Source organism: Primulina tabacum, chromosome 3 (assembly GCF_025594145.1).
Source record: "Primulina tabacum isolate GXHZ01 chromosome 3, ASM2559414v2, whole genome shotgun sequence".
Classification (NCBI taxonomy): domain Eukaryota; kingdom Viridiplantae; phylum Streptophyta; class Magnoliopsida; order Lamiales; family Gesneriaceae; genus Primulina; species Primulina tabacum.
In genome coordinates, this window is record NC_134552.1 from 48,347,186 (window position 1) to 48,374,415 (window position 27,230).

Consider the following 27,230-nt stretch of genomic DNA (forward strand, 5'->3'; position numbering starts at 1 on the left):
TGACTTTTGGATGTTACATTTATACTAAAGTTATGAGATAATTAATAATAATAATAATAATAATAATAATATTAATATTATTATTATTATTAATTTTAAAAACAATTAATATATCAAAAAATCATAATGACCCTGTTCACTAAAAGATTGAAAATCGTAATATTATGTAAAAAAAATTTATTTTATTTAATATTTTAGAGAATAATGAATATTTAATATATAAAAATAACACAATAATCATAATAGTACATATGTTTAAATAAAGTTTATATTTTTAAAAGACATCATATCCAAATTTTAATTTTAAAACGGAAATCGAAAAAACATTATATTAATAATCTATTTATTTTATATATTTATTAAAAAATTTAATACATTATACGGAAAGTTTGATTTTTTTTTAGAAAATCTATTTTGACGGAAATTTTCTGAATTTGCAACTATTCTTTTATATATATTCCAACTATGTACCTTAACTGATCCTCTCTCTGGAAAGCCCTTCAATTCTATACAAGCCTCAAAGCCCAGTACTTAGACAAGGCCCAACATCAAGAAAGCCCATTTCAATCCAGTGCCCTTCCGAGAGGCACATTTTCGTGTTCTCGATCCCTTTCCTTCACATTTGAGTTGAAAGCAGCAGAACGTTGAAATGAGGAAATTCGATCCATGGCCAGTGTTCTTCAAGAGGGAATGGAATCGAAACTGGCCATTTCTGGTGGGTTTTGCCATTACGGGTACCCTAATCACCAAGTTCTCTCTCAGCCTCACGGGTCCGTGATTTTCCCCGAATTTTTTTCATTTTTTTGTCATAAAACGTGATAACTTCCTTATCTTATTCATTTTTTTCTTATTATTTTTAGAGGAGGACAAGAAGAATTCTAAGTTTGCGCAGAGGCACATGAAGAAGTAGGTTTGTTTTCCTGGTTATAAACCTTGGGACTGATTTTGTGAAGTTCAGATCTATGTCTAACTTCTTTGTATTTTTGGACTTGACTGTGTTGATTTCAATTTCTCCATGGTATCGTGTAAAGGTTACACGGTTTTAACTTCACTGTTGCGTGGTTAAAGTTCTATGTATTTGGTCTATGCCTGCTTTGTCTATTATGGATCAAGGGGTCATAGTTTAACTGGTTTTGGCACAGAATAGATCAGCCTATCAACTTTGGTTCAGGGTAAACGTTATTAATACTACTAAAGATTTTTGGGACATTCATACACAGGGAAATCAAGCAGTAGTTTTCTAGTTTCATTTACCTTGGTCATCTCATCTGTATACTACTTGCTAAGTTGTTCGTGTTAGAGTAGGTGTCCAGTGACCCAACTTGTGGTTTGTGCTTTATTGGATCTAATATAAAAACAATTTTTATTTTAATAATATTTTAAGGTTTTATAAATTTTTGACATTTATTTTATCTGTATACCCATGCAAGTTACATAGATAAAGTCCTTGAATATATAATAGGTACCATGAGGTCTGCTTTTTAATGTAAGATCATGAAATTCATTAGGAAGTGTACCATATATTCTATCTAAACAGGTTTTTGGTTGAATCATCTGCGTAAAATAAAGATAAGGTCGCTTGAGCTTGAGACTAGCATCGATGATGTAAACGTTATGTTTCGTTGGTAAGAGCATGAAAATGTTCATTCATAAAGATCGGTGATTATTTGATGATGCACTAAACAACCTTCCCCCGGACTGTCAAAGTGGTTATCACTTATCGAATATAATAGTACGCGGTTATGGTTGTATACCATTAGTCCTTTGTCTCGAAACAATGTAGAGGCTCTACGTACTAGCACACACTTTGATCCGTTTACCGACTCCATTGATGGTCATCTGGCGGCGAACTTGAGTGGAGTTTTGAAATACGTAGGAGCAAATGCATTGTAGTCGGAGATTCACCGTTTACCTACATGTGAAGATATCCTATGTGATTTGATGAGTTAATATTGCAAGAAATCTCTGGCCAGAGTAAGACTTGTGCATTTTTTTTGGAAAGATGTTTCCTCAGTTCTGCATACCATGTCACTATTATTACTAAAAAATAAATCAAATCGTTATCGAATTCATATTCAACTCTCGATATACCAATGGTTGCAGATTTGATCGGGATATATGAGTTGAAGGGACCATACTGTACGTTAACTATAATTTAAGGTTCTTGTAGCACTATCAATGATGCATAGGTGATCATGGGGCGATGATACTAGACACTTTTACCATGATACGATGAGTGTAATCAGAAATGGGTTAAGACATTCTTGATCAAGGTGTTGATGAAAATAATGAGGCTAATTGCTGTAAGCTTGAATAAGGATAAATGTTATTCTGAATGACATGGAGATGTAAATCACAACTAATTGTATCTCTAAATCATTGTGGGCCACACAAGTATCGAATTCTGTGTTCCTGTTGAGATAGTCAAAGTTCAAAGAGTTGAATTTGACGACTATAGTTTGATGAAGATCAAACAAAATGCTTATAAATGAGTTTATAAGTTGATTCTATAAGATGAAAGAAATGGAAGTTAACTTAACTCCTAATTGAGCAAGGAAAGTGGAACTGCCTGTTTTGTTGAAGGCATTCACAAAATTGGCAGCTGTCAAAAATATATCAGTAGAAATTTGATCTTCGAAATTTTCAATTTCATTATATGAACAAAATTTGTATCCTTGGTACATTGGCGCTGTTAGGTCATCTATCAGGGTTATAATGAGTTCACAATTATCTATTTAGTGAATTTGAAATTTGCTTATGAAATAATGATATTAGTAGTAATGACTATTAATATGTACAAAATTCTCATAAAATATTTTAGAAGAGTCTTGAATTAATTAACCAATAAGTTAATTAAAGAAATTAAATTATGGTTATTTAATTTAATTAATATGTCTATGCATATTTTAAATGTGTACGTGGATATATATATATATACACACACATATATATACACACACTTTATAAAGAGATATAAAGATGTGTAATACATGATATAATAATAATATGATTATTTTAATTGGTGAAAATTGAGAGTCCCAACTCCTAAGGACACTAGGATTAGGAATCATAGTGACATATGACTTGTGTATTTTTAATAAATATGTTGTCAAAGGTTGATGACGAACAACATAAAATTACACTCGACACAAAACAATACAAAAATTCTCCTCCCTTTCTCAAACTTTCGGCCAACATAAAATTTTTGAAAGAAAAACTTAGGCCAAAACCACTTCTGCCGCCGCCGCACGACTCCGAATTTCTGAAATTCGTGAGTCTTAGTCTCAACGCAGAAATTGCTTGTGATTTCTATTGCAATCCAAACAAAGAACAAAGTCTCCGAACATGGACTGAAATTGACGATCAAAGGCGGTAGATCCGTTTGAGAGATATACAATAATGACCAACTCCGCTAATCACGTACTGGTTTGATGTCCAGGGTAATATACACGAAGGTAATAATTCTAAACACCATATGATTGTTTAAATTCATACGACGCTCAAGAAAAGATACGAGCGTCGAACAAAAAATTTTAAATTTCCATTGCGCCTTGTCCCAACGATTCGATCATCAGTTGTTTACATACACATAAAGCACCCGTGTCGAACAAAAAATTTTAAATTTCCATTGCGCCTAGTCCCAGCGATTCGATCATCAGTTGTTTACAGTTCTTTTATGGCAATCAAATTTAAATTGTTGTATTGGGTGCTTTATGTGGATGTAATTATACCATCAGCGAGGAGAGAGATTTGAGATTATGTAACAAATTATGTTACCCGGTTTCTTGTTTCCTTCCGACGTGAATCCCTGATTTTTTTTCTTCACAGTTTTTAAGTTTCTTCTTTGCTGTAAAGACACTCAATATTGTAAATAGCGGGGAGGTCGGTGATCGCCTAGACGGTTGAATTTTTTGAAGTAATTTTTTTTATAGATAATCATATATAATCATGCAATATAATCACAAATAGTTATCATTTTTTTATGTAAGATGTGTAATTAAATAGTTTTAAAACATAACGAAGCTTCACACAATATAATATCATCTAGATAATGTGCAAATAAATATATAAATGCAAATTAACAAGATAATTAATAAAATTCATCATCATTGTTATTATGTTAACAAAGTAATATTAATACTTTTGCCAAAAAACTAAGTTTAAATTTCAAAGTTTCAATCCATCATTAGAACAAGTACTGAACTAAATTTAACTAATCTTTCAAATCATCTAAATATGCAACATCTACTACATTCATAATCCTCTCATGACAGGACTCAAAATCAACATCTTCTTCATTCTCCTCCTCTGATGTATCTAAATCTTCGTCAAGTTCTCTAACGGAGATGTTCCTTCCAGTCCTCCGTGGTTGAAGCACTTCATCCGCTCCCGAGGCCTCCGCTACCATTCTCCAAGTAAGTCCTGACCTGGCTCGACCTCATCTTCATCACCACCATCAACAAGCCAACCTCGAGCTTCACTAGCTTGAGAGGATGGAAGCAAATCTCCACCCATTTCTCTTTTACTCTTCTTCTTCTTCTTCATAAGATTGGCATTGAATTTGACATGTACAAGATCATTCAATCTTGATGTCTCAAGCCTATTCCTCTTCTTAGTATGTGTATAAAAATTTTAAAACATTGTTATTAATAAAAAGAAATGATAGATAACATAATTTATGAATTAGTTCTCAATATTTACCCCTTCAAATTGATTTCAGTTTCTTTTACACCACGATGAACTACTTGTCAAAAAGAGAAATCTCGTTGCCATTTTTTGTAAATTTGGAGTGTCACCACCATAATTGGACCACCATCAAACTTAAAAAAGCAAAGAGGAAAAAAATAATTAAACCAAAGATGGGTAAAAAAAATACATGTACTAACATGAATAAAAATAACGGAAAAAAGATTTACTCGGGTCGAAGTCATGGTACACATCCACCTTCTCATATGCCACGACCGCCATTTAGAACACTGAATTTGTTGACTTCAACTTAAAAAATGTTGACGGTCTCATATGGTCTGCATGCTCGCCGCCTGGCCCGCCCGCTCACCGCCTCCACCCGTCTCGGCCGCCTGCCCACCGCCGTATAATTTGTCTCATGCGTAGGCAGCGCGGTCGAGGGACCTAGGCTGTCGCTTCGACCACCATTTATAACACTGAAGACACTTAACAATTTTGTTTATGAGATAAGCATCAAAATGATGGAGTGCCAGCAATATTCACGGGAAGCTGGGGACCACAAACTATGGTGCAATGAATTATTTGCAATTTAATTCTGTTATTGGCCGTGCCATATTTTTAGAGTTGAGGGTACTTTGTGGAATTGATTTTTTCGTTATGGACTTGGCAATTTATCTTTTAGAAATTTGGCAGCAACCTTTGTAGTGACTGTTTTCAGATTTATAAGAAAATTTTACCAAATTATACTGCTCAAACTTCCATGTAGGACTCATTTCAAGTTGATAGATACTCTTTAAAATGATCTTAGTCTGTTTGGATGTTGGTGCTCAATAAGTTGCTTACGTTGAACTACTTTGGCTAATTGTGTCCTGCTGATAGTTTGATCTTTCATTCGTGTGAGTGAGCTTATATGTTTTACGTACATTGATGGATTCGAATATCATGTGTTGGTATGTTTATACTCATTCCTTTGAGTGGGGATGCTTGTAGATTTGGCATGATTGTACGTATGGCCTTTGTTTCCTCCTTCCTCTAACTGTTCTATCATGCAGAGAAAATCTCCCAATTCATCTCTTGTAATTTTACAAATAGCTAAACTTCCTTTGAGGTGGAGCTAACTAAATTCTGGTTTTAAGTCATAATGAATGTGTATATGCCAAAAAACAGAAGATGCTGGCTTAGTTTTGCAGGACAGTTTCCGTTTAGTTATCCCATATTTGGGTTGAGTAATGACTGTGTTTGGTTCGATTTTACATGGCAGATGAAATGCTAGCTCCTGATTTTGTTGGTGAATGAAGAACTCCTTCAGGGTGGAGAGAAATCTTTCATTCTTGCTTCTTAATTTCATATCAGTTATTACCTCTGATTGCATAAAAATGCTCTGAACTATCCTTCATGGTGGAACCCCAAGTTTACATCTGTTTGTTGTTGGTAAACAGTAACATCAAATGTTTTTAAGTGTGTAAAACATGATTCTGACAAATAATGCCATGAATTTGCAGTTTTCTGTTTTTTTTTTAACATTTATCATGTCTTTTTCTCTGAGGCTCTCTTTTATGGGGAATAAGATTAAAATATCAACGTTAAGTAAATGGGAAGTACAAGAAATTGGTATGCAAGTTTTTCCGAGTTCGGCTATTGTTTAATTGGTTCGAACTTCGAAGGAAGATAAATTTGTGTACATTATGTAATTGTGAGCACAACAGATTCGCGCCTATTTTTCACATCTTTCGGTCACAATCCCAACCGCACAAGTATTTATGAGAAATAGTAACTTGATTAAGCTCAAATTAGGTGACATTTTCTAAGATTATAAAGCAATGGATTTTGAATTTAGGGGACACATAATTCTTTTAAAACAGATCACAAGTTTAATTAAAAAAAAAGTTCACTTATTGTCGAATAATCTATTTCTTATACATTGTTTTTCATTAAATATTTGGAGAACTTGTAAATTCTTAAATATTTATATTAAAATCGTCAAAACAAGCTAGCAGGTGGAGTTAACCTATGATTTGGGTTGGTTTAGAAATTTTCAATTGAATCTGCATTTTTGACCCGATGGACCTAACCGGTTTTTAGTTATTATTATTTTGACTTTTCAAGTTTAGGAAATGAATTTTATAGTTTATGTTCCCTAAAAGGTAATTGATTAAATTTTAAAAATTTAGACAATAATGCTCAATGATAATATATTTTTATCGACAGAAGTAAAAAAACTGAATTTTTTAAAAGAAACAAACAATAATATATATCTCTGACAAAATGATATATGTAATTATATATTATTTATTTATATTATAAAGAAGATAATTTTAGAAAAACTAAATTAGTATGATCACTTCGAAATTGGAAAACAATCTTTAATTTTATTTTATTTATTAATTATTTATGCGATAACTTATAAAAAAAATTCGAAAACTGCTCACAAATTTAGGAAAATATTTTTATAATTAATTAAATTAATCTTTTTATATAACTATCTCCATCAACTTGCAATTTTTTAAAAATAAATTATAAAATTTGAGAATCCAATAAAATAAGGAAAAAAAATTTAATGTCAAAATCTAAATTTCATTCATTAACCATCATTTATACAAAAAAAAAAAAAAAAAAAAAAACGACCACAAGACGCAACGCGTGCATACTATCGTTTAAAGTTGTTAATTGGTTTTTCCCCCAAAGAAGCGTGTTTTCGAGAAAACGACTCACTCACTCCATCCACTTTGAAAGGAAAGGCTTTCCGAGTTCTCATCCTACGCAACAATGGCGTCCAGAGTTCAATCCTCCATACAAAACAGCCTTCGCTTCTTATCTTCATCATCGTCCCCGGATTTCCAAATTTTCTTAAAGTGTCGACCTTTGCGTCCTTCAAGAAACCCCAGATCCAGAACCGCTATCTATTGCACTTGCAGTAATGCCGCGGAACCATTTGTCCTCACTACTCCGCTTTACTACGTAAATGCACCACCTCACATGGGCAGCGCATATACCACCATTGCCGCCGACGCCACCGCGCGGTTTCAGGTATCTTAAGTGGGCTTTTGGTTGAAGAAAAGTGGCAGCTTTAAAAAAAAAAATTAATTTGCTTATTTCGATCAATAATCAACGTGTGCCAGCTGCTCAATTTTATGGACTTGCTGTTTGCAACGCGTATCAGTGCAGGATTGCCATTTGGATTTCACCAAGTCCCTCTAACCTGATTGGATATTTAGTTGAAGGCCTCCCTCGCTTTGCACTAATATTGGCCAATACAACTACTATTTTTTAGCTCACTGCTCGACTGAAGCATTTGAGACTCTTGATAATATAGCTTAGTATCAAGGTTCTAGTACTATTCTAGTATTGTACTAAAGCATTTGAGGCCTATAAACGCAATCTCTCTGATGTTTCACCGAGTTTACTTTGGCACTTATTGATGAGCTTCCTTAGCTGAATAGTTGACCGACACTTTCATACCTAGAATATTTAGTTGCTAGCATCCATTCTCGGGTCTCTTGTCTGCACGCTAGTTGACCCACTTTTTTAACCTATTTTATTGTAAAAGCAACAGCATGCCATGTTTTTTGAGGGGCGGGGATGGATAGGTAGATTATGCTGTTAGTGTTTCTTGAATATTCAATGAATCTTAAGAAGTTAAACAAGAATCAAATTTGTGAATCCAGTTCTCAGCAAATATCATGTGCGAAAGCAGTCTGTCAGAGAAAACAACGGAGTGACATGGTCAATCATATGCTTTACCTGTTTTTTTTATCCATGAGATTCATTACACTCTTTTGATAGTATTTTAAAAAACTACCTGTTAACGATAATTGAAGTTATTGTTCTACATATAGAGGTGTGGATGACGGTCCTGAATACAATAGTACATTTCTTTCTCAGAAGGTGGGAATTGTTTTCAAAATCCATAAATGGTGAATGCGATCAGAATAGATTCTTTGTGTGGGTGTTTTTTTACTGCAGAGGCTTCTTGGGAAAAAGGTTATATTTATAACTGGCACTGATGAGCATGGAGAAAAGATTGCTAATGCTGCAGCTGCCAGTGGTTCAAGCCCTAGTGAACACTGTGATTCCATTTCACTGGCTTATAAAGCACTCTGGAGAGAGGTATATTCCTTCTCATATTTGATTATTGTGAATCTTCAAGTGGTTATGCTGTTATCTTTGATTTCCTGCTTGTTATTCATTCATTGTGGCAGTTAGACATCAGTTATGACAAATTCATCCGTACAACTGATCCAAAACATGAAAACATTGTGAAAGAGTTCTACTCTAAGGTTCTTGCCAACGGTGATATCTATCGTGCTGACTATGAAGGATTATACTGTGTTAATTGTGAGGAGTACAAGGTATTCTCCTGTGTTGAGACAAGTGTTTATATTGTTGTTTCCGTTCTCTGTCTTGTAAGTAACATAATCTTTCATTACCTGTTCTCTGGGCCATAATTATTCGTATTCCAACGATAGCAGCCTGCTCGAATTTATATGAACACGGGAATGAAAAAATGACAAGGGGAAGGCCATGAAGTAGTGATGAAACCAAAGAGCAGCAGGGGATGACCGATATAACTTTGATTTAAGTGAAGAACGTAGAAAATTGGTATTTGGTGATATGATTAAGGAATATGTATGATATCTGATTGTGTGTAGTCTCACGAAGATGTTTTGAATGCATTATACCTTTCTGGATAATCAAATAGTTTATGATGTTAGTTATGATTGTTGTATGCAATCAAGAAATGAGAAACTCCATTGTACTGTGGTTGACAATCAATTTGTGAAGACAGAATCCAGTTTGTGTGGCATAGTAGTTTTGAACCAGTTCATTCAGTCACATCATGGATTTTACATGGATTTTTTTTATTCCATTTCTTCAGTGGGCTAGTTTCCAAATTTTGCATTAAATGTCTGCAGGATGAGAAGGAATTGTTGGATAATAATTGCTGTCCCATGCACCTGAAGCCATGTGTCCAAAGGAAGGAAGACAATTATTTCTTTGCCCTTTCAAAGTATCAAAAAAAATTAGAAGACGTTTTGACAGATAATCCAGATTTCGTGCAGCCGCCGTTTCGTTTAAATGAGGTGCTCTAAGATAAATTTGCAATATCTTTAATATCATAAAGACATTAATTTTTAATTTTAGACTTGTTAGATGCTAGGCAAGGAAAATAATGTTATTTTAGACTTATTATGATGCATTATTCCTTCATTGATTAAGATATTGATATTTATTTTTAGAAATTACGTTTTTATTAAATAAATATTTGATTAATGCATCACTTTGTGGTGAATGATAGTCTAAGGGTGGGTAACTCATTGAGTTACATAGAAATTATTTAGTTATGATGAGAATAAAATATAAATTTGCAGTGAATTTAACACATTTTAGTTTCAGACTTCTAAGTTGACAGGGTAATTGAACCTTTTTGAACAATGCTTTGGTCATTACTGAAATTTTTATTTCATGACAAGCACAGAATTATACAGGTGCTTAACCCATTGTGGCATGCACCAAGTTCTATTACATTCAGTCTAGAGGTATTCCTTAAAGTTTGGGAAAAACAATTAGTGGTTAGAAGAATAGTGATATTTGTGATTGAAACTTCTAGAATATGACGTTTTCGTGAATTGCAAGGAATACCCCAAATTCTCTGTTTAGCTAATTTATATATTGCAAGCGCATTATGTCATGTTGGACTAATGTCATTGTGATTAAGTTTAGTAGTTCCCTTTCTTATTTTTTGTTCTGCACCATGTAACTGAATTGCTCCTGCTTTTGCAATATTTACACTTGATTCAGCAATGTCTGTGATGATTCTTTTCAAGGTTTGGTTGATAACTTCACTTTCTGGTATCATGACTTCTGTAAAAACACTCCCAGGTGCAAGGTTGGATCAAAAGAGGCCTGATAGATTTTTCGATTTCCCGGACATCTGTGGATTGGGGCATTACAGTGCCAAATGATTCTAAACAGACTATATATGTCTGGTTTGATGCTTTGTTGGGGTAATTTACTTCATCCTATGTGGTGTACTAATCTGGTTCTCTATAATTTTGTCAAATTTATGTTATAACAAAATGATGGAGTTCAATTTGTTTTTTTGTCTTACTATATCGCTCTACTCGTGATCTTCTTGTGTCTTCTTCTCTTCTTCCCTCAATTTGATTTCTATCATAAGTTTTTCCCGTTTTTCTTTTTTTATTTCTTCTTTATTTTTTGTAAATTGTTATGCATTCAGATTTTCTTAGGGCATGTCAATCATATCTTTTCTGATTTCCAGATTTGTCCTCTCATTATGTTAAAATGATTAAATATGTTCAGATATTGGCCAGAAATTCTGTAATTCTTCTTTAATACAGCTAACCTCGAATTTTCCACTGTGAATCTGCTTTGGCTTTGAATTAAGCAGAACCTAGTCCCTCCTCAGGCAGCTGAACTGTTAGAAAATTACACTTTCAGGACTATTGAACTAGGAGCCTCTACACGCAAAGGATTAGGAACTGTGGGTTAGCCATTTTTCGCTCATTGAGAAAGATAAAATATGATCAGAATATATTGAGTATAGTTTTGGAATTATATACTGAGAAAAATGAATGGATTTTCTACGTACAGCCTTATTGGTTGGTGGTTTTGGTGGCTGTGCTAAACATTCCGTTAAAATAATGGTGGAAATATCTTGATATCAGTGAAAATATAATGTGTTATTGTGCCACAATGGACTGGGTTTTGATAAAATACACATTATTTATCTATATTCAATGAGGTATATTATCAAGTTTTACTGAAATGTAATGATATCACACCATTCAGTTGGTCAAGCTAGTAAGGCTACTGATTATATGTTTGTGTACCTTTTAAAGCCCTATATTATTCCGAGTCAAGATCTGCATAAATAAATTTTGCAAAAGATTGGTTGACCAAGGAAAAATCCTCTTTTAGCCAGCAAGTGTTTTTAAATGATAGATTTGCAGTTATAATTTGATATTCTAATGTTACATGTGGTGTGTTGTACAATTAGCATAATTCGTCCACTTTCTTTGCTTTGTTTATTCATATTCATGTGACAAAAATGTCACTAACTCTATTTTCTTTTTCTGTCTAGCAGTTACATATCTGCTCTTGCAGAGGAAAATGATCAACAACCTAATCTACAAAATGTCATTTCTTTAGGTTGGCCTGCATCACTGCACTTGATTGGGAAGGTATAAGCGCTAATTCTTCTTTAATGGAATCTGGTACCTGCATCCAATTACTTTTTCCTGATTTACTGGATGGAATTTGAGATGATGAAAAAACTAGCTTTGAATTTTACTTGGTTTGTTTGTCAAAATTCAGTTACACTTCATTTTGAAATGGATGTCTTTAAATAGATGGGTTCTGAAACTCTGGATGAAGCTTGATAAATGGGGGTGCTTCGACAGTTGTGCCTTTTTATGTTTATCTTTTGTGTTTTGAGTGAGGTTTTAGCCTCATATTGTCCGTAATGAATGAAGAATTCTATCCTAATTGGTCAAAAAGTGTGGTTGAATTAATTAAATCCATCATCTTCATATTGTGGCGATGGTTGTAATAAGTGTCTGATAAATATTATGCAGGACATATTACGGTTTCATGCAGTTTATTGGCCTGCGATGTTGATGTCAGCTGGACTACGCCTCCCAAAGATGGTTTTTGGCCATGGATTCTTGACAAAGGTATACGAGTCAGTTCCAATGGTGTTCCAGTTTTTTCTTCGGCTTATATACTTTCTAACACATTATTGTTCGTTGAAACAGAAGATGGAAAAAATACAGTCGTTTTGCATTGTCTATTTGTAATAAAATGCGTAATGATGTATTGGATTTAAAAAAAATTGAGGAAAATTTAGATGGAAGTATCACACAATTGTATATAGAAATTATTAACTTTCTCATGTTTAAGACTCCATAAATAATAAAAAAAAAATTCAAAAGAAAAATAATATTTTAGATAAGGAATTGAATTCAGCATTTTAATGTCATAGATGTCAATATCAATTGGTTTCAACTTTCAATATACTTTTCACAATCATATTTTCAAAATAGAAAGTATCTCAATGACTTGCAAGAAACTAATGAAACATGCTTTCAAAAATAACAAAACATATTATCATATTCCAAAATTTTCTCAGAAGAAGTATACTTTCGAAGAAATCTTTCAGAAATTTTGAACTGGAAACTACAGAATGTCCAACCAAAAGCAATGTATGCTTCCATCTAATCATTTTTCCTGGAATAAATAATATTTCAAGTTAAGATCCAAGCATTGCGTATAATCTACCTAAATCACTTGCCTAACGCATTGAATTTGTTCAATTTATTGTATTCTTGAATTCCACATCGTGAAATGCCCTAAGGATTCAATACTGTGATGATTATCGACGTGAACTTTTTCTATATGTCTGCTAATAGTCTATGTAGTCTCATTTAGGTTCCCATTTATAATCCTGGTCTGAATCTGAGGGATGTTGTCCACTTAAACAAAATACTCATCATTATGCATTTGTTCATATATAACTCATGTTAGTAATTCTTATTTAATTTAGAAATGCTTTTATTTTTTAGGATGGTTTGAAAATGGGAAAATCATTGGGAAATACTCTTGAACCGACTGATCTGGTGCACAGATTTGGACCTGATGCAGTCAGGTACTTCTTCCTTAAGGAGGTGGAATTTGGTAGTGATGGGGACTACTCAGAGGACCGATTCATCAATATTATTAATGCACATCTTGCAAATACTATTGGTATTTTATCGTCCCTGCCATAAATAAATTTATTAGTCATATTTCTAGTCAATTTTTTTTTAGATGCCCAGACAGTAAAATGATAACATGACAATGACTGCACAGCTATTGAGATGAACTCGGTTGAACTTAATTTGGTTATTTATGTTTGATCGTCAGTTAATTGATTCCAAGAACCTTTGTGCATGGATAGATATGTTAGAAGAGAGCTTACATATTAAAATACTAGAAGAGTAGATACAGTTAATTGGAAGAGAAATATAATGAATCATTTGGAAAAATTCCTTTCATTGATAACTTAGAAAAACATTTTGATGTTGAAGGACTGCTTAACTCGCTGCCAATGTTTATTTGTAAGCCCTTTATTCAGTTGATTAGGATTCCATGTGAATCTAGATTAGAATCATGGTTTCAAAATTTTCACACATAATGGAAAACTTGGGAGGTGAATATTTTGTACTAATCTCAATAATGTGCTTAAAAAAGGATAAAATTTCAACTGAATATTTTGAAATTCAAAATTCTAATTTATTCCATGTTTATTTGGAAAATACTTACTGAAAAATTCAAATTTACTTGACAGTAGATGATCTGATGTAAATGGTTTTAGGATTTCTCTGTTTCGTTAATCAATATGTCATAAATTATTGATAACTGTATACATCCAATTTTATCTGCTAAAAGTTTTCACTTCAATTGTACCTTTCATCTTAGGTAACCTACTTAATCGTACGTTGGGACTTCTGAAAAAGAATTGTCAATCAACTTTTGCTGTTGATTCTATTGTTGCCGCAGAAGGAAATTTGTTCAAGGATACCGTGGAGAGGCTGGTAAACTTCCCATCAAAAGTTTCTATTTTGTTGGGAATTTTAGGAAAATGGGGAACACAATAGTCCTAATGCCTTAACACTGTTAATTCCTTCTCTTTTTAGAATATGCATACAAATATTGTCAAACTTTGGTTTACCTATGGTTGTCAAGTCAAGCTGCCTGGGTGATATAATTAACAAGCTTTTACCCGTTGCTTAGGCAATAGGCTTAATACTTGGGCGACTTGTTAAAAAAAATTTATGAAACTAATTATATTATTTAGAAGAGTGACAAGATAAAGAAATTGAGCTTATCTTTGCTAACCATGTGTTTATTATGTTTATTTTTTTTTCATTTTTTACAGTTTTATTTTGTGTTTATCTGACACCAATCACAAAGAGCAATAATGCACACATGCACAAACTTTTCAATGTGTTAATTAAAGTATTACTTTAAATTTAAAGTAGGAAATATTTTGCCTTGGTGGCAACGTTTAGGCGCTTGAGTGGATAACTAGGTGTTATAATGACTTCCTAGAATATTAGGCTGAGCTTTTCCTGCTTGAGCTCTAGGATATATATTAAACATTTTGTCTTGTTAACTAGGATTTCCTGCTTCCACTTTTCTTGAAATTTAGTCTAATTACTGATGCCTCCAGTTTGAAAATCATAATCCCAACTTCTCCTGAGACAAAACTTCATATTTGCGTACCTTAAAGAAAATCTAATTTTTTTCCTTAAAAAAACATTTAGTTAGTTATGTTCAGATTCCTTAAAGACTTGTTTATATCTTTTAATGTTATAAAGAGTTTTCATCTACTTCAATGATGTTTATTGTATTAAAGTTTTGGGGTTCCATATTAGGTGGTATAAGAGCATTGGTTAGGTATCTGAGTGGTCTAGGGAATTTGAATGGTGAATTGTGTGTGTATGTTTCCTAGCTAAGTTTTACCCTGTTTAAGTGGTTGTAAGTTAACCGTGATTGTTTTTATGCATAGGGGAACCCCCTACAAAATTTTTTTAAATGTACTGTCCATTATTGCCGTTTAATGGACTAGTTGGAGATTAACTTGAAACATATGTAACGTGAGTCATACAGTGAAGCATGCACAATTGTCTCAACCCTCCAAAACATTCTTTAAGTGAGCTTCAAAGCTCGAGTTTTCACTGTTTTTTTGTTTTATTGACTTTTATCAACTTGAATTTAGCTAAGAAATTAGATTATCGGAACCTTGAAGGCAGTTGTTACCTGATCCTTTTAGAAAGCAAAAGGCTATACATCTTTGGGTTAATGGAATTGATTTTAGTTGATGATGTCATTGATTTAGCAGTACCTTTGGTTGCCAGTACCAAGGAGATACATTGATCTAACTTTGACTCCCATACATTGAAGGTCAACAAATCCCGGACCCACTATGAAAATTTAGAAATTTCTTCAGCTTGTGAGGCTGTGCTAGAGATTGGTAGTGCTGGAAATGTTTATATCGATGAAAAAGCACCATGGTCTCTATTTAAGCAAGGAGGTTCAGCTTTTGAAACAGCCGCCAAGGTATCTTTATGTGCAAATGTGTCTGTGCGCATGTATGTATATGAGAGAGTTTATAATGTTTATTCCTGCTTTCTATAAATGATTTCTTGCTTTTGTAATTGTGGTTAGGACCTAGTAATTGTTTTGGAAGCAATAAGGATCGTAGCAATCGTTTTATCTCCAATAACTCCAAGTTTATCTTCAAGAATATACACTCAGCTTGGTTTCTCTGAAGATAAATTCAATGGTGTCACCTGGGTGAGTCTTTATTCCTCTATAAACTCAAATGCAGCAATTCTTTAAAATAACGATCCTATTATGCCTTCATTGTAGATTTAGGACTCGGAGGATCTTGAATGAAATAGGGCTGTTGTGTGTTACCCAATACCATTTAACTCCGATTTATAATAAACTTGAGATACAAATAATTGTAGAAGTATCCCCTAGACAGCTAAAATAGGAATATCAGTTAATAGGTAAAATTACATGGATTTACATAATTAACCCCTTTTCCTAAATTCTCATGATTCTCCTTAAATTTACACATGTCAACATTAATATTTGGTTTGATTATTACTACAGAGTGATACCAGATGGGGCGGGCTAAAGCAAGGTCATGTCACGGCTGAGCCAAAGCCTGTTTTCGCGAGAATTGAGCTCCTGACCAAAGAAAACAATGTAGGTGGTGAATTTCAGAAAGCTAACAAAAAGATGGAGAGGCAAAAGACTCGAAAAGTAGTTGAAGCCTAGAAATATATGCATGTTTTTTCCCAAGATATGAGATCAATCGCTTAGTGGGCAGGGTGTGGGAAAACATGACTAGTAAACTGTATTATATGTTGAGAGATTTTGGGATATAACGTTCATTTGATTTTTCTATAACAAATTTTGCTGCTGGCTTGCATTTGTTCAGATATCTTCTTGTTGATGTTTGTGAACTGAAGTATGAATAGATGTGGTGTTGAGCTTGAGGGATTTTTGTATGTTATATCTGGAGTATTTACGAGATGAATTTTTAGTCTTTAGATATACAAACTCGAGCTTGAGGTTTTTCCTGACCTGCTCGATTTAAGATTAAAATAAGTAAACTGGCCAAATCAAAATATCTGTAAAAAAAAATTTAAAAATCCGTTTCATCAATTCAATTCAATCACTTGATTCATTGAAACCTGAATTACTCTATCGGGTTAAATCGGTTGCTAACTTACATTCATATTCTAAGTCCAAAATATTTGAAACAAATTTTAAACTCAAAAGTTCCTAATTACATAATTTAACTCCTGCTAAATCTCGAGTTCTTTCCTATATATACATGTATATCGTTCGTACAAACTACCTGAAACTCGACCTCAAAAGTCGTGTTTCTAAGATCATATTTATAGTTGTCTGATCCAATTTATGTGTCTAAATAATGTGTGGTCGTCTAAATTTTAGTTATTGTATGCTTCCCGTTGTTGAAAATCTTTTTAAAACTAAAATTTGATTTTTAATTAATAATGATACAAATAACACAATTATAATTTTGATGATACCAAAAAATGTATTTAGATTCGATCTCTTAAGTCCAATCCTTCTTGCTGATATGAAACGAGTCAAGATGAACATTAGAGCATATGTGAGTCGAGCTGAACTTCAATATAAATTTGCACGAGCAAACAAAGATTAGAAGACGCCAAAATTATTTTCGGCGTAGCACCTCCTATATTTAAGTCAGTGCTAGGACATAACTTAAGTGTATGATAAGCGTAGTGCTAGTGATAACAATGAATGAATGTGTAAATGCATGAAAAATATATTATATTTATAGAGTTGAGAGAAGTTAGATACCTTATAGGAGAAGAACTCTTAGTGAAACAAGTTTACGAAATGACAAAAACTTGTGTGAGACGGTCTCACGGGTCGTATTTTGTGAGACAGATCTCTTATTTGGGTCATCCATGAAAAATTATTACTTTTTATGCTAAGAGTATTACTTTTTATTGTGAATATCGGTAGGGTTAACCCGTTTCACAGATAAAGATTCGTGAGACCGTCTTACAAAAGACCTACTTTTTCGAAATACAGTGATATTTTTTCTGTTTTTTTTTTCAACCTTACCTTTTTCATATTATAAATTTTTAATGTATCGTGATACGTTGGAGTTTTTCCTTTACAAGAATTTTAACCAGATATTTTGCATTAGTATGACTATATAAGTATTCACCGCCATAGTTACTTGATTGAGCTCAGCTCGGGCGATCATGCTCCGAGCTTGATTGCTCGAATCTTTCCATAACGTGTTACCTATTTTTTGAGTAAAGAAGAACTCCGACTTTGTGTAAGATTCTGGGCTCGGGTAATAAATGATTCGGGTCGGCTATACGGCAGTATCAATTATACCTTCTCCTTTTTGTTCTAAAAAATGTACGAGTTTTAGACCAAATACTTGGACCTAGACATGGCCGACCCAAGTAAAATCTATTGATTATAGACTTGTTTTTCGTTCCAATTTGTGTAAATTCAAGCTAGATCCGAGCCGCACAAATGGAAGGTCGAAATCCTGATTCGCACACATCGTGTTTCTTCTAGATCTATATTTATTTGGATTGTATCGGAGCCGATAATCAACCATCAGAATTTTGATCTGTATGCTTCTTTTTTGGACCATTGATCGTTGTATGAACGGTTGAGATCTCATGGACGTTTACGTTCTCGAGGCATCTGTCGGCTTCCCTGCCGAATCTGGGTTGTCATATTATTTTTTTATCATGAGGTTGTGATCATCTTAACTTTCCTATAAATAGGGGTATTCCTCATGTTATTTTCACTTTCTTTCTTTTCGAGACAATATTATGCCGAATTATCTAACCAATCTCGAGCAGAATTTAGTAAGTTTTTCTTTATTTCTTAAAATTTCTATTCCTGACCCTAGGATAGTCAATGAGGTAGCCGAGGAGGCAGACGCTGAGATAGCTGAGCAGATAGGTTCTACCTCCCCATCCGATGACTTCTCGAGTTCCGAGCAAGATAGCCTCCATGCTCGGAGGGTTAAGGCCAATGAAGCTCAGATGAGGGTAGTCGGAATCCCTTGGTATGAGGTAGCCGGGTCTTATTTAGACCACGAGAAAACTTAGGGAGAGTTCAAGCATGCTAGCCGGTTTCGGCCTGCACATTCCTGAGATGACCGAGCTAACAACCCTACTGAGGGTTTTCAAACTTTCTATACAGACAAAAAAATGGAGTCTTTGGTTTTTTGTCCATCACCTAATCCAAAAGATGTGTAAACATTATGAAGTATGTCTTGGCCAATTGCTTCGAACCCATACTCTACTCTCATTTCCTTAAGTGTTATTTTTGGATACTTTAGGATCTTTATTAGTGTAGCTCTTATTTAAAAAAAAATTATTATTAAGAGAATTACCTCGGGCTGATTCTACATCAACACCCTTATCAAATACCAATTTTTGAGGGGAAACCCCACTTCTCATAAATGGTGGCCGAACAAATATTTGCTTCGTCTGATCTCCTCAGGTGGCTATAAAATGGACTGTCTCAAGAAGATTAATGCTCGGCCAATGATATAGGGGAATTTTACTTGTTTTTCATATCATGTTATGTCGCATTGTGTTGTATTCATCGTTTAGATTGCATGCATTTTGTCACATTTTAGAATAAATTATGTGTTATTGTTACTCATGTATCTCGTTGGTGAAAATGCAGGAGATTCGTACAAAACTGAAGAAAAAGAGAATTTTTGCGAAGGACTTCCGCCCGGGCGCTTGAGAGCTGTGAAAAAATCCTTTTTTTTGCGAAAGTGATCCGCCCGGGAGGAAACTTATGTCCGCCCGGGCGCGTCAAAGAAAAATGCAAATACAGAATCTGCGAAGACCATCCGCCCGGGCGGAAACTTATGTCCGCCTGGGCGCGTCTGTATTTTGGAAAAAATTGTGGACGATTCTTTACCTTAATTATGAATGGAGAGGAAATGGAAGGGTGTAGAGGCACAAAAAGAGATCATTCAGACATATTGGAGCAGCCGCCACAAGCTTTGGAGAGGTTTTTGCGCTTGGATCGAAGATTCGAAGATTTTCGGGCGTTGTTCCTCGCATTTTCGTCTAGCCTAGTATTTTTAATATAGTTTTTATCATTTAAACTTAGTTTTATTTATTTCTAATATGAATTCGAGTAGCTAAACTCTTATTATTTGTTGGGATTTAAGGGGATCCTACCCCGAAATTTGATTTAAATTAATTTACATATTGATTTTTGATGTATTCTTGATTATACTATTATTTTATCGTGTTGTTAAAGCGTAGCTAACTTTAATAAAAATTTTATATTGCGAGTGAGTTCGAGAGAATAACTTGTGATAGGAACGAGTAGTATAATCCGTAGATCTACAATTTACATAGATATATGAAATTGGATACGTGCCGATAGTTATAGTCCTAAGGGTCGAAAACTAGGAGATTTCATAGATCGACATGCAATTCGCTCTTGATAAATAATTAAAGACATTTAATTACTTCATTGAGTAGAATTAGTTTGGCATAGCTCTAGAGAGTGTGTTCAATTGAATAGAAAATCCTGTCGGAAGTATATAATCATTACCGAACGAATTAATTAATTAACGAGGGGTAGGTGAACCGAAATTCCCAACAAATTCATTTCTTATTGAATTTTACTCAACCATTTTAGACATTATATTTCATTACTTGATTTTGAATAATTTTATTTGCATGTTTATTTGATTAGAGTAGTAATAATCAATCAACAAATTTTCGTTGCTGAAGATTTAATAACTGGAAATAATAATTGTCGAATACAATCTTCAGTGGAACGATACTCGTACTCACGTACATTATACTATTACTTGACATCGTGCACTTGCGATTAATTATTGAGCATACAAAATTATATTTTTATTAGGTATGCGGCGTGGCATCTCAACATGTCTATCATCATGGTGTTCCTCCTCATGCTCGTGTTCGTGCCTCTCCATCAGTTCCTTCAGTCTCTGCTGCTGTCTTCTCCTGCTGGAAAGTTCTTTCAATTTCAGGGTCAAACTGCTCAAGCTCCACGTCAAGTGACTTTTGCATGCACTTGAAAAGATATCTGTACTAAAATATGGAGTGTTAGTTCCAAAAAATATGAAACAATACTAAAGAAAATAAATTAAAATAAAATTGTGAATTAACAGTCCCCGGCAACGGCGTCGAAAACTTGATCGAGCAAAACTTGCACTGATCTTTCTGCTATTACTGCACAAATTGATGTTTTGAACAGAAAATTAGACAACTTGAATATGGGTGGCACGGCTATGCGTCTTCAAGAGATATTCTGTGATAAGTTTGGAGGTGAACACTTGGAGAAGGACCGTCAAGATGACAATCCCTTCTATGTTGTTTTTCCTAAAGCTTTATGTGATCTTGGTGCGAGCATTAATCTTATGCCTTTATCTGTATTTAGGAAACTTGGATTGGGCGAGCCTAAACCAACACAGATGTCCTTGCAACTAGCTGACGGATCCGTCAAACATCCACGAGGAGTCAAAGAAGATGTGTTGGTGAAAGTGGGAAAGTTTACATTTCCTACGGATTTTGTGGTGCTTGACATGGAAGAGGATAGGGAGATGCCTTTGATTTTAGGGAGACCGTTCCTTGCAACTAGCAAGGCCGTGATTGAAGTGCAAGAAGGGAAGTTGAGATTGAGAGTAGGAAAGGAAGAAATGACTTTTAATGTTTTTAACGCTCTTAAGCATACACTGCACACTAATGATTGTTTTATAGTTGATTCATCGAATTCACTTGTGTGTCAATTTGTGCAGGATGCTATGAAGGATTCATTGAAAGTCACCCTCACCACTGAATTGAAGGATGAACTTGATGACGAAATATCTGAAAAAGGGGCATACTTTAATGCCAACCATCCATGGACGAAGCCAGTGAGAATGAAATTGGATGATTTGGGAGCTCGAAGGGATCTGACCCCTCGGAAGTCAAGCGTTGAGGAACCGCCGACATGTGAGTTCAAACCACTACCTCCACACCTGAAGTATGTGTACGTAGAGCGTAAAAAGCTAGCACCTGACAAGCGCATTACACCAAAAGAATTTAAAGAAGGCGAAGCGGTGCTCATGTACAACTCCAAGTTGCGCTTATTTCCTCGAAAGCGTAAGTCAAGATGGACGGGCCCTTACAAGATCACCAAAGTATTCCCCTTGGGAGTATTAACTTTGTGAGATGGGAAAAATGAGCCGTTCACAGTCCATGCTCAACGACTGAAGCATTATTTGGGTGGTGCAGTGGAGCCACAAATTGGAGTCACTCGATTTTAAAACAGTCAGAGCTGAGAGGAACCGACAGTCAAGCTCTCGACTATAAATTGAGAACTACACCTCTCTCCCTCATCTTGCATTTAATTCGATTTTATTATTTTCGTTTTTTTAGAGTTAGTCATTCTTCTTATTTTAATGTTAGTTTTAGGCATCATCCCCCCCGGAGGAGCACGAGGAGGAGGATCAGTGAGAGGGGAGTCACTTCTATCCCTTCTTTTATTTATTGCATTTCGTTTCGTTCATTTTATTTATTTCCTTTTCTATTACATGCTTAGGGTATATTGTGTCCATTTTGTTGTGCCCTATCTGTCTCTTTGCCTATCGTCTGTTGCATTGGGGACACTGCTCGACTTTAGTATTGGGAGGTGGACGGGGCATGTGAAATACCTAATAAAAATATAGTTTTGTATGCTCAATAATTAATCGCAAGTGCACGATGTCAAGTAATAGTATAATGTACGTGAGTACGAGTATCGTTCCACTGAAGACTGTATTCGACAATTATTATTTCCAGTTATTAAATCTTCAGCAACGAAAATTTGTTGATTGATTATTACTACTCTAATCAAATAAACATGCAAATAAAATTATTCAAAATCAAGTAATGAAATATAATGTCTAAAATGGTTGAGTAAAATTCAATAATAAATGAATTTGTGGGAATTTCGGTTCAAATACCCCTCGTTAATTAATTAATTCGTTCGATAATGATTATATACTTCCGACAGGATTTCCTATTCAATTAAACACACTCTCTCGAGCTATGCCAAACTAATTCTACTCAATGAAGTAATTAAATGTCTTTAATTATTTATCAAGAGTTTAGCTACTCGAATTCATATTAGAAATAAACAAAACTAAGTTTAAATGATAAAAACTAGATTAAAAATACTAGGCTAGACGAAAATGCGGGGAACGATGCCTGAAAAATCTTCGAATCTTCGATCCAAGCGCAAAAACCTCTCCAAAGCTTGTGGCGGCTGCTCCAATATGTCTGAATGATCTCTTTTCTTGCCTCTACACCCTTCCATATCCTCTCCATTCAGAATTAAGGTAAAGAATCGTCCACAATTTTTTCCAAAAATACAGACGCGCCCGGGCGGACATAAGTTTCCGCCCGGGCGGATGGTCTTCGCAGATTCTGTATTTGCATTTTTCTTTGACGCGCCCGGGCGGACATAAGTTTCCGCCCGGGCGGATCAGTTTCGCAAAAAAAAGAGGATTTTTTCACAGATCTCAAACGCCCGGGCGGATATAAATGTGCGCCCGGGCGGAAGTCCTTCACAAAAATTCTCTTTTTCTTCAGTTTTGTACGAATCTCCTGAATTTTCACCAACGAGATTCATGAGTAACAATAACACATAATTTATTCTAAAATGTGACAAAATGCATGCAATCTAAACAATGAATGCAACACAATGCGACATAACATGATATGAAAAACAAGTAAAATCCCTCTATATCAGCTAACTCCCGACCTCGAACAAATCCTTGCCCTCAAAAATTTCCTAGCCACCATGTCAGTGAAACGTTTCCGAACCTTGAGCCTTATGAAATATGATGTGCAATGTCACTTCGGCTTCTATAAGAAGGGAGTCAAGATAGAGGGGGGACGTAGGTGAAGCTTGGGTCCCTGTCTCACCTTGTTGTTTTTGTTTTTTTTATGGCCTCTCTATTATTTTCCTTTTTTGAGCCTAACTTATGTATTTCCCTTGTAGATGACAGAATCATGAAGGTAGATATGCTTAAGGAGTTGAAGCGAAAGAAGGCTGAGCAAGCTGATCCTTTGAGCAGCCTTCCCCCAAGTCTCCAAAAATAGAAGAAATGTCCCACACCCTCCGCATAGAAGGTCATTCCTTTCGGGGTCGGGGGGTGGGGGGTTTCTTCATCCGGAAATAAGGAGCTCGAGGGCTTCTCCATGAAGGAAACTCAGGATGTGGAAAAGCTCCCCAACTCGAGTCGAGAGGTTGATATATGGCTAGGGGTATCACTCCACCAGAATACCTCGGGCCCGATTACACTAGACTTTATGCAAAAACTCGATTTCTGACGTCGACCTAAGGTTAGTGCAAAGAAATCCAATCAAGAGGTGGATAAAAAATGTCCCTTGCCTTTCTCCAGATAAAAAAACTTTTTTGCGTACTTATGTTATATTATTTCTCATGCGGGACATGGTTTTTTCTCGGGAACGCACCCTTAGCACATACTTAGCCATCCGGACTCATCGAAAGGACATTGATGATGTCTGGGCTCGGCATGCGGAGCTCATGTAGGAGCTCCTTACATGTGCTCCGAGCCACTGAGACTTGGGATATTGAGGACAAGGTTTCTCTCATGACCGAGTTGGAGGCGCTTCGAGAGGAGGTTGCCTTGGCTGCTTGGAGCAGGCCTAGCTGACCAAGGAAAATCTTGCTTTGGTGAGTCAACTACTTAGCCAATGAAAGGAGGTCGAGGCTCTTTGGAAGAGCAAAAAGGAAAAATTCGTAGAGTCCAAAGAGTTCGAGGCACTCAGTTGGGGCAAAACACTAGAGTACTTCGAGCAAAGTTTCCAAGGCTGCTTGACTCAATTCCAAGCCAATAGCTATTCTGATGCCGAGGACCCAGTTCCCTTACTCAATGTAGAGAAGACCCTTGGGACATGCCTAAGGAGGTAGAGGTCTCTGGAAAAGAGAAGGAAACTGAAGAGGGGCTCGAGAATGTCGAGCATCCGTAGTCTTTTTTTCTACCTTCTATTTATGTTTTATAATTGTAATAGATATGATTTATGTTTTAATGAAATGAATTTTATCTTTAAGTTTTTTTCTTGAACTGAAGCCAAGTAACCATGTCTAATAAGAGTTCGAGCCGAGTACTTACACATGTAAAACAAATGAAATGTTTAAAATTTAAATAAATGTTGTCATCATACTCCGAGCAAAGCGTCTCTCCGAGAAAAACATGTGTTGGATTAAGCTTGTATGATTGAGAGTAAAATTGAGATTGGTGATCTTCTGAGAAGTTCTCTTGCATCAAGTTGTTGATGTTGCGTCGCTTGATCTAATTGGGCAGGTGGACCGTAAATTAGTGACGCCAAATATTAAAGGATAATGTTGTCTCAGTTGGGGACAAGGCCGAAAATAGAAAAATTGTAGGACTGATCTCTAATGTATGTGAGACAGCATCAGCTGATAGACACGAACCTCCTCGAACTCATTAGCCTAATAGCCAAACCCATTAGAACTCAAGTAAGTGCACTCTGCACTATCATAAGTATAATGAAATAAAATTGTGCCTTGGCTAATAGCTATAGATTTTGGCCTAATGGTAAACACTTGATCCTAGCAATTGGTATCAGAGAGAGGTGGTAGGTTCAAGTGAAACGTCTACTACTTAAAATACTAATGAATTTTTTTTAAAGCTAAATCTCAAAATATACATTTTTATTTCAAAAATATATATTTATAGGCATGCATGCAATATCTACCGTCAATCACATAATTTAAAATAAAAGTATTCAACTACTAGTAAAAATACTGCAGTAAAAAATAAGAGAAATCGACAAACCCTAGACTGTCGTGTAAAATGAATCGAATGCAAAACATGAAAAAATCTTGACAAACCGTCGACATGTAAAAACGAAAGCGTATGAAAATATCCATGTTCATTCCTAACTCATAAACATAACGTACGAAAAATATGGTCATCGGGTTAGCGTGTGCACATCTAACTCCGCCTACTCAGTCTTCGGCGCCTCCAGTCTCCTCATCAATATGCTCACATGCATCATTCACACCTAGTGAGTCTAAAGATTCAACACACCTGTAACATTATAACAAGTATATATATATAACATGCAATAGTGAAAAGTACTGTAATTAACATACATTTCATGATCTTAAAAACATGAACTTAAACATATTGTGTCAAAGCATAATGTGTCCAAAACATGTCTCATCATATCAACATATGCATATTCATTTTTTTTATTTGAATTCAGATCATTAGTTGTAACTTTCGTATCAGCTCTAGTCGATGGATCCATCTACGTATAACCGTGCTACCCGACAGCGGGGACATCAGTGACAATTGTACCCATCCACTAAGCATTGACCTTACATGTTCGTGTTCATGTTCGTATTAGTCACAACCTATTCTCATCCTTCAAAACGTATCATCATATCCATCATTTATAAAAATCATGCATATACGTAAATTTTCTTAAAATCAAGTATGCAATGTAATTTTCATATTTCCATAAAAAGTCGTGTTCGTGATAACGTATACATTTAAAACATGTAAATTTGGGATCAGGGCGCTACCAGGGCTGCTAACTCGACCCGGGTGCAAAATGACCATTTCACCTCTGGAAACACTAATTGATCATTTTACCCTTGGACCTCAAAATTTCGACCCCTAGCCAACCAAACTCCTCAAAACATATTTACAACTATTTCCTAGACGTAAACTTAAGCCCATGCATAAATCTCTATAATTCGTTTTAAAACTTGGATCGGGGTCCCTGTTTTAATCCGAATTGACCCGAAACTCAACCAAATCTTTCCAAACTTAAACCATGCCTTAACCGTACCCTACCAGCCCTTAAACCAATAATACCAGACCACTTAAGACCCTCGCGTCTGAAAGTTGCTCGATTTTTCTGCACAAAAGCGAGCCGAACCCAGTGCACCTATTTTACGAATCCTCGACCCTAGACCAAAACCAACTAGACCAACCTCGAACCAACCACTCCTAGCCCGCCTCTGGACCCTCCTGGTCTGATCTAAGCATTTCTCTTATCCCCATGCACGCTGTTGAGCACAACCACCCGAAAGTCATCACACAAGCCCCAACCGTGACACCCCTTGGCTTAACTCCCTCGTTCAGCCCCATGACCCCGACCAGAAATGTTTGGACTATCCTAGGCCACGAATCAGACCCACTATGGTCTGGTCTAAGGCTTTGAGCAGCCCCTGCACCGCCAGCTCACTCCTATCTCATAATAAAACCCACGCAGAGACCACCAACCAAAAAGGAAAGATCGGCCCTCACCAAGACGTGAATACCTCGTGACTCCAGCACCTTGACACCTTAAAACTCGACATGTACAGCCATTTAACCCCTAGCCATAGCATCCTCTTGCACGATAATC

General features: G+C 35.3%; 2 protein-coding genes across 3 annotated transcripts; both read left to right on the top strand.

Annotated features, from left to right (window-relative positions):
• Nucleotides 1–560: 560 nt before the first annotated feature.
• Nucleotides 561–6,204, top strand: LOC142541130 (ATP synthase small subunit 6, mitochondrial-like). Of its 2 annotated transcripts, none has more exons than XM_075647729.1 (3): nucleotides 561–770; nucleotides 861–910; nucleotides 5,948–6,204. In XM_075647729.1, exons 1-2 carry the CDS (start codon nucleotides 650–652, stop codon nucleotides 908–910), a joined length of 171 nt encoding a protein of 56 aa, XP_075503844.1. In that variant the 5' UTR covers nucleotides 561–649; the 3' UTR covers nucleotides 5,948–6,204. The 2 variants fall into 2 exon arrangements, with proteins under 2 accessions (XP_075503844.1, XP_075503843.1); XM_075647728.1 differs by having other exon boundaries at nucleotides 861–906.
• Nucleotides 6,205–7,374: 1,170 nt separating this feature from the next.
• On the top strand, nucleotides 7,375–16,774 carry LOC142541131 (methionine--tRNA ligase, chloroplastic/mitochondrial). The gene is made up of 12 exons (XM_075647730.1): nucleotides 7,375–7,713; nucleotides 8,650–8,793; nucleotides 8,886–9,035; nucleotides 9,600–9,767; nucleotides 10,567–10,691; nucleotides 11,792–11,888; nucleotides 12,282–12,380; nucleotides 13,269–13,449; nucleotides 14,164–14,279; nucleotides 15,652–15,807; nucleotides 15,916–16,044; nucleotides 16,369–16,774. The coding sequence occupies exons 1-12, from the start codon at nucleotides 7,453–7,455 to the stop codon at nucleotides 16,534–16,536; spliced, it is 1,794 nt and encodes a 597-aa protein (XP_075503845.1). The 5' UTR covers nucleotides 7,375–7,452; the 3' UTR covers nucleotides 16,537–16,774.
• The last annotated feature ends 10,456 nt before the right edge of the window (nucleotides 16,775–27,230 follow it).

Excerpts from the sequence above, each read along its gene's own strand:
- LOC142541131 (XM_075647730.1), top strand. The coding sequence starts at position 7,453 with ATGGCGTCCAGAGTTCAATCCTCCATACAAAACAGCCTTCGCTTCTTA. Across the intron at positions 12,381-13,268 it reads GCCATGGATTCTTGACAAAG|GATGGTTTGAAAATGGGAAA; the intron begins GTATACGAGTCA and ends TTTATTTTTTAG. Across the intron at positions 13,450-14,163 it reads ACATCTTGCAAATACTATTG|GTAACCTACTTAATCGTACG; the intron begins GTATTTTATCGT and ends CTTTCATCTTAG.
- LOC142541130 (XM_075647729.1), top strand. The coding sequence starts at position 650 with ATGAGGAAATTCGATCCATGGCCAGTGTTCTTCAAGAGGGAATGGAAT. Across the intron at positions 771-860 it reads GTTCTCTCTCAGCCTCACGG|AGGAGGACAAGAAGAATTCT; the intron begins GTCCGTGATTTT and ends TATTATTTTTAG.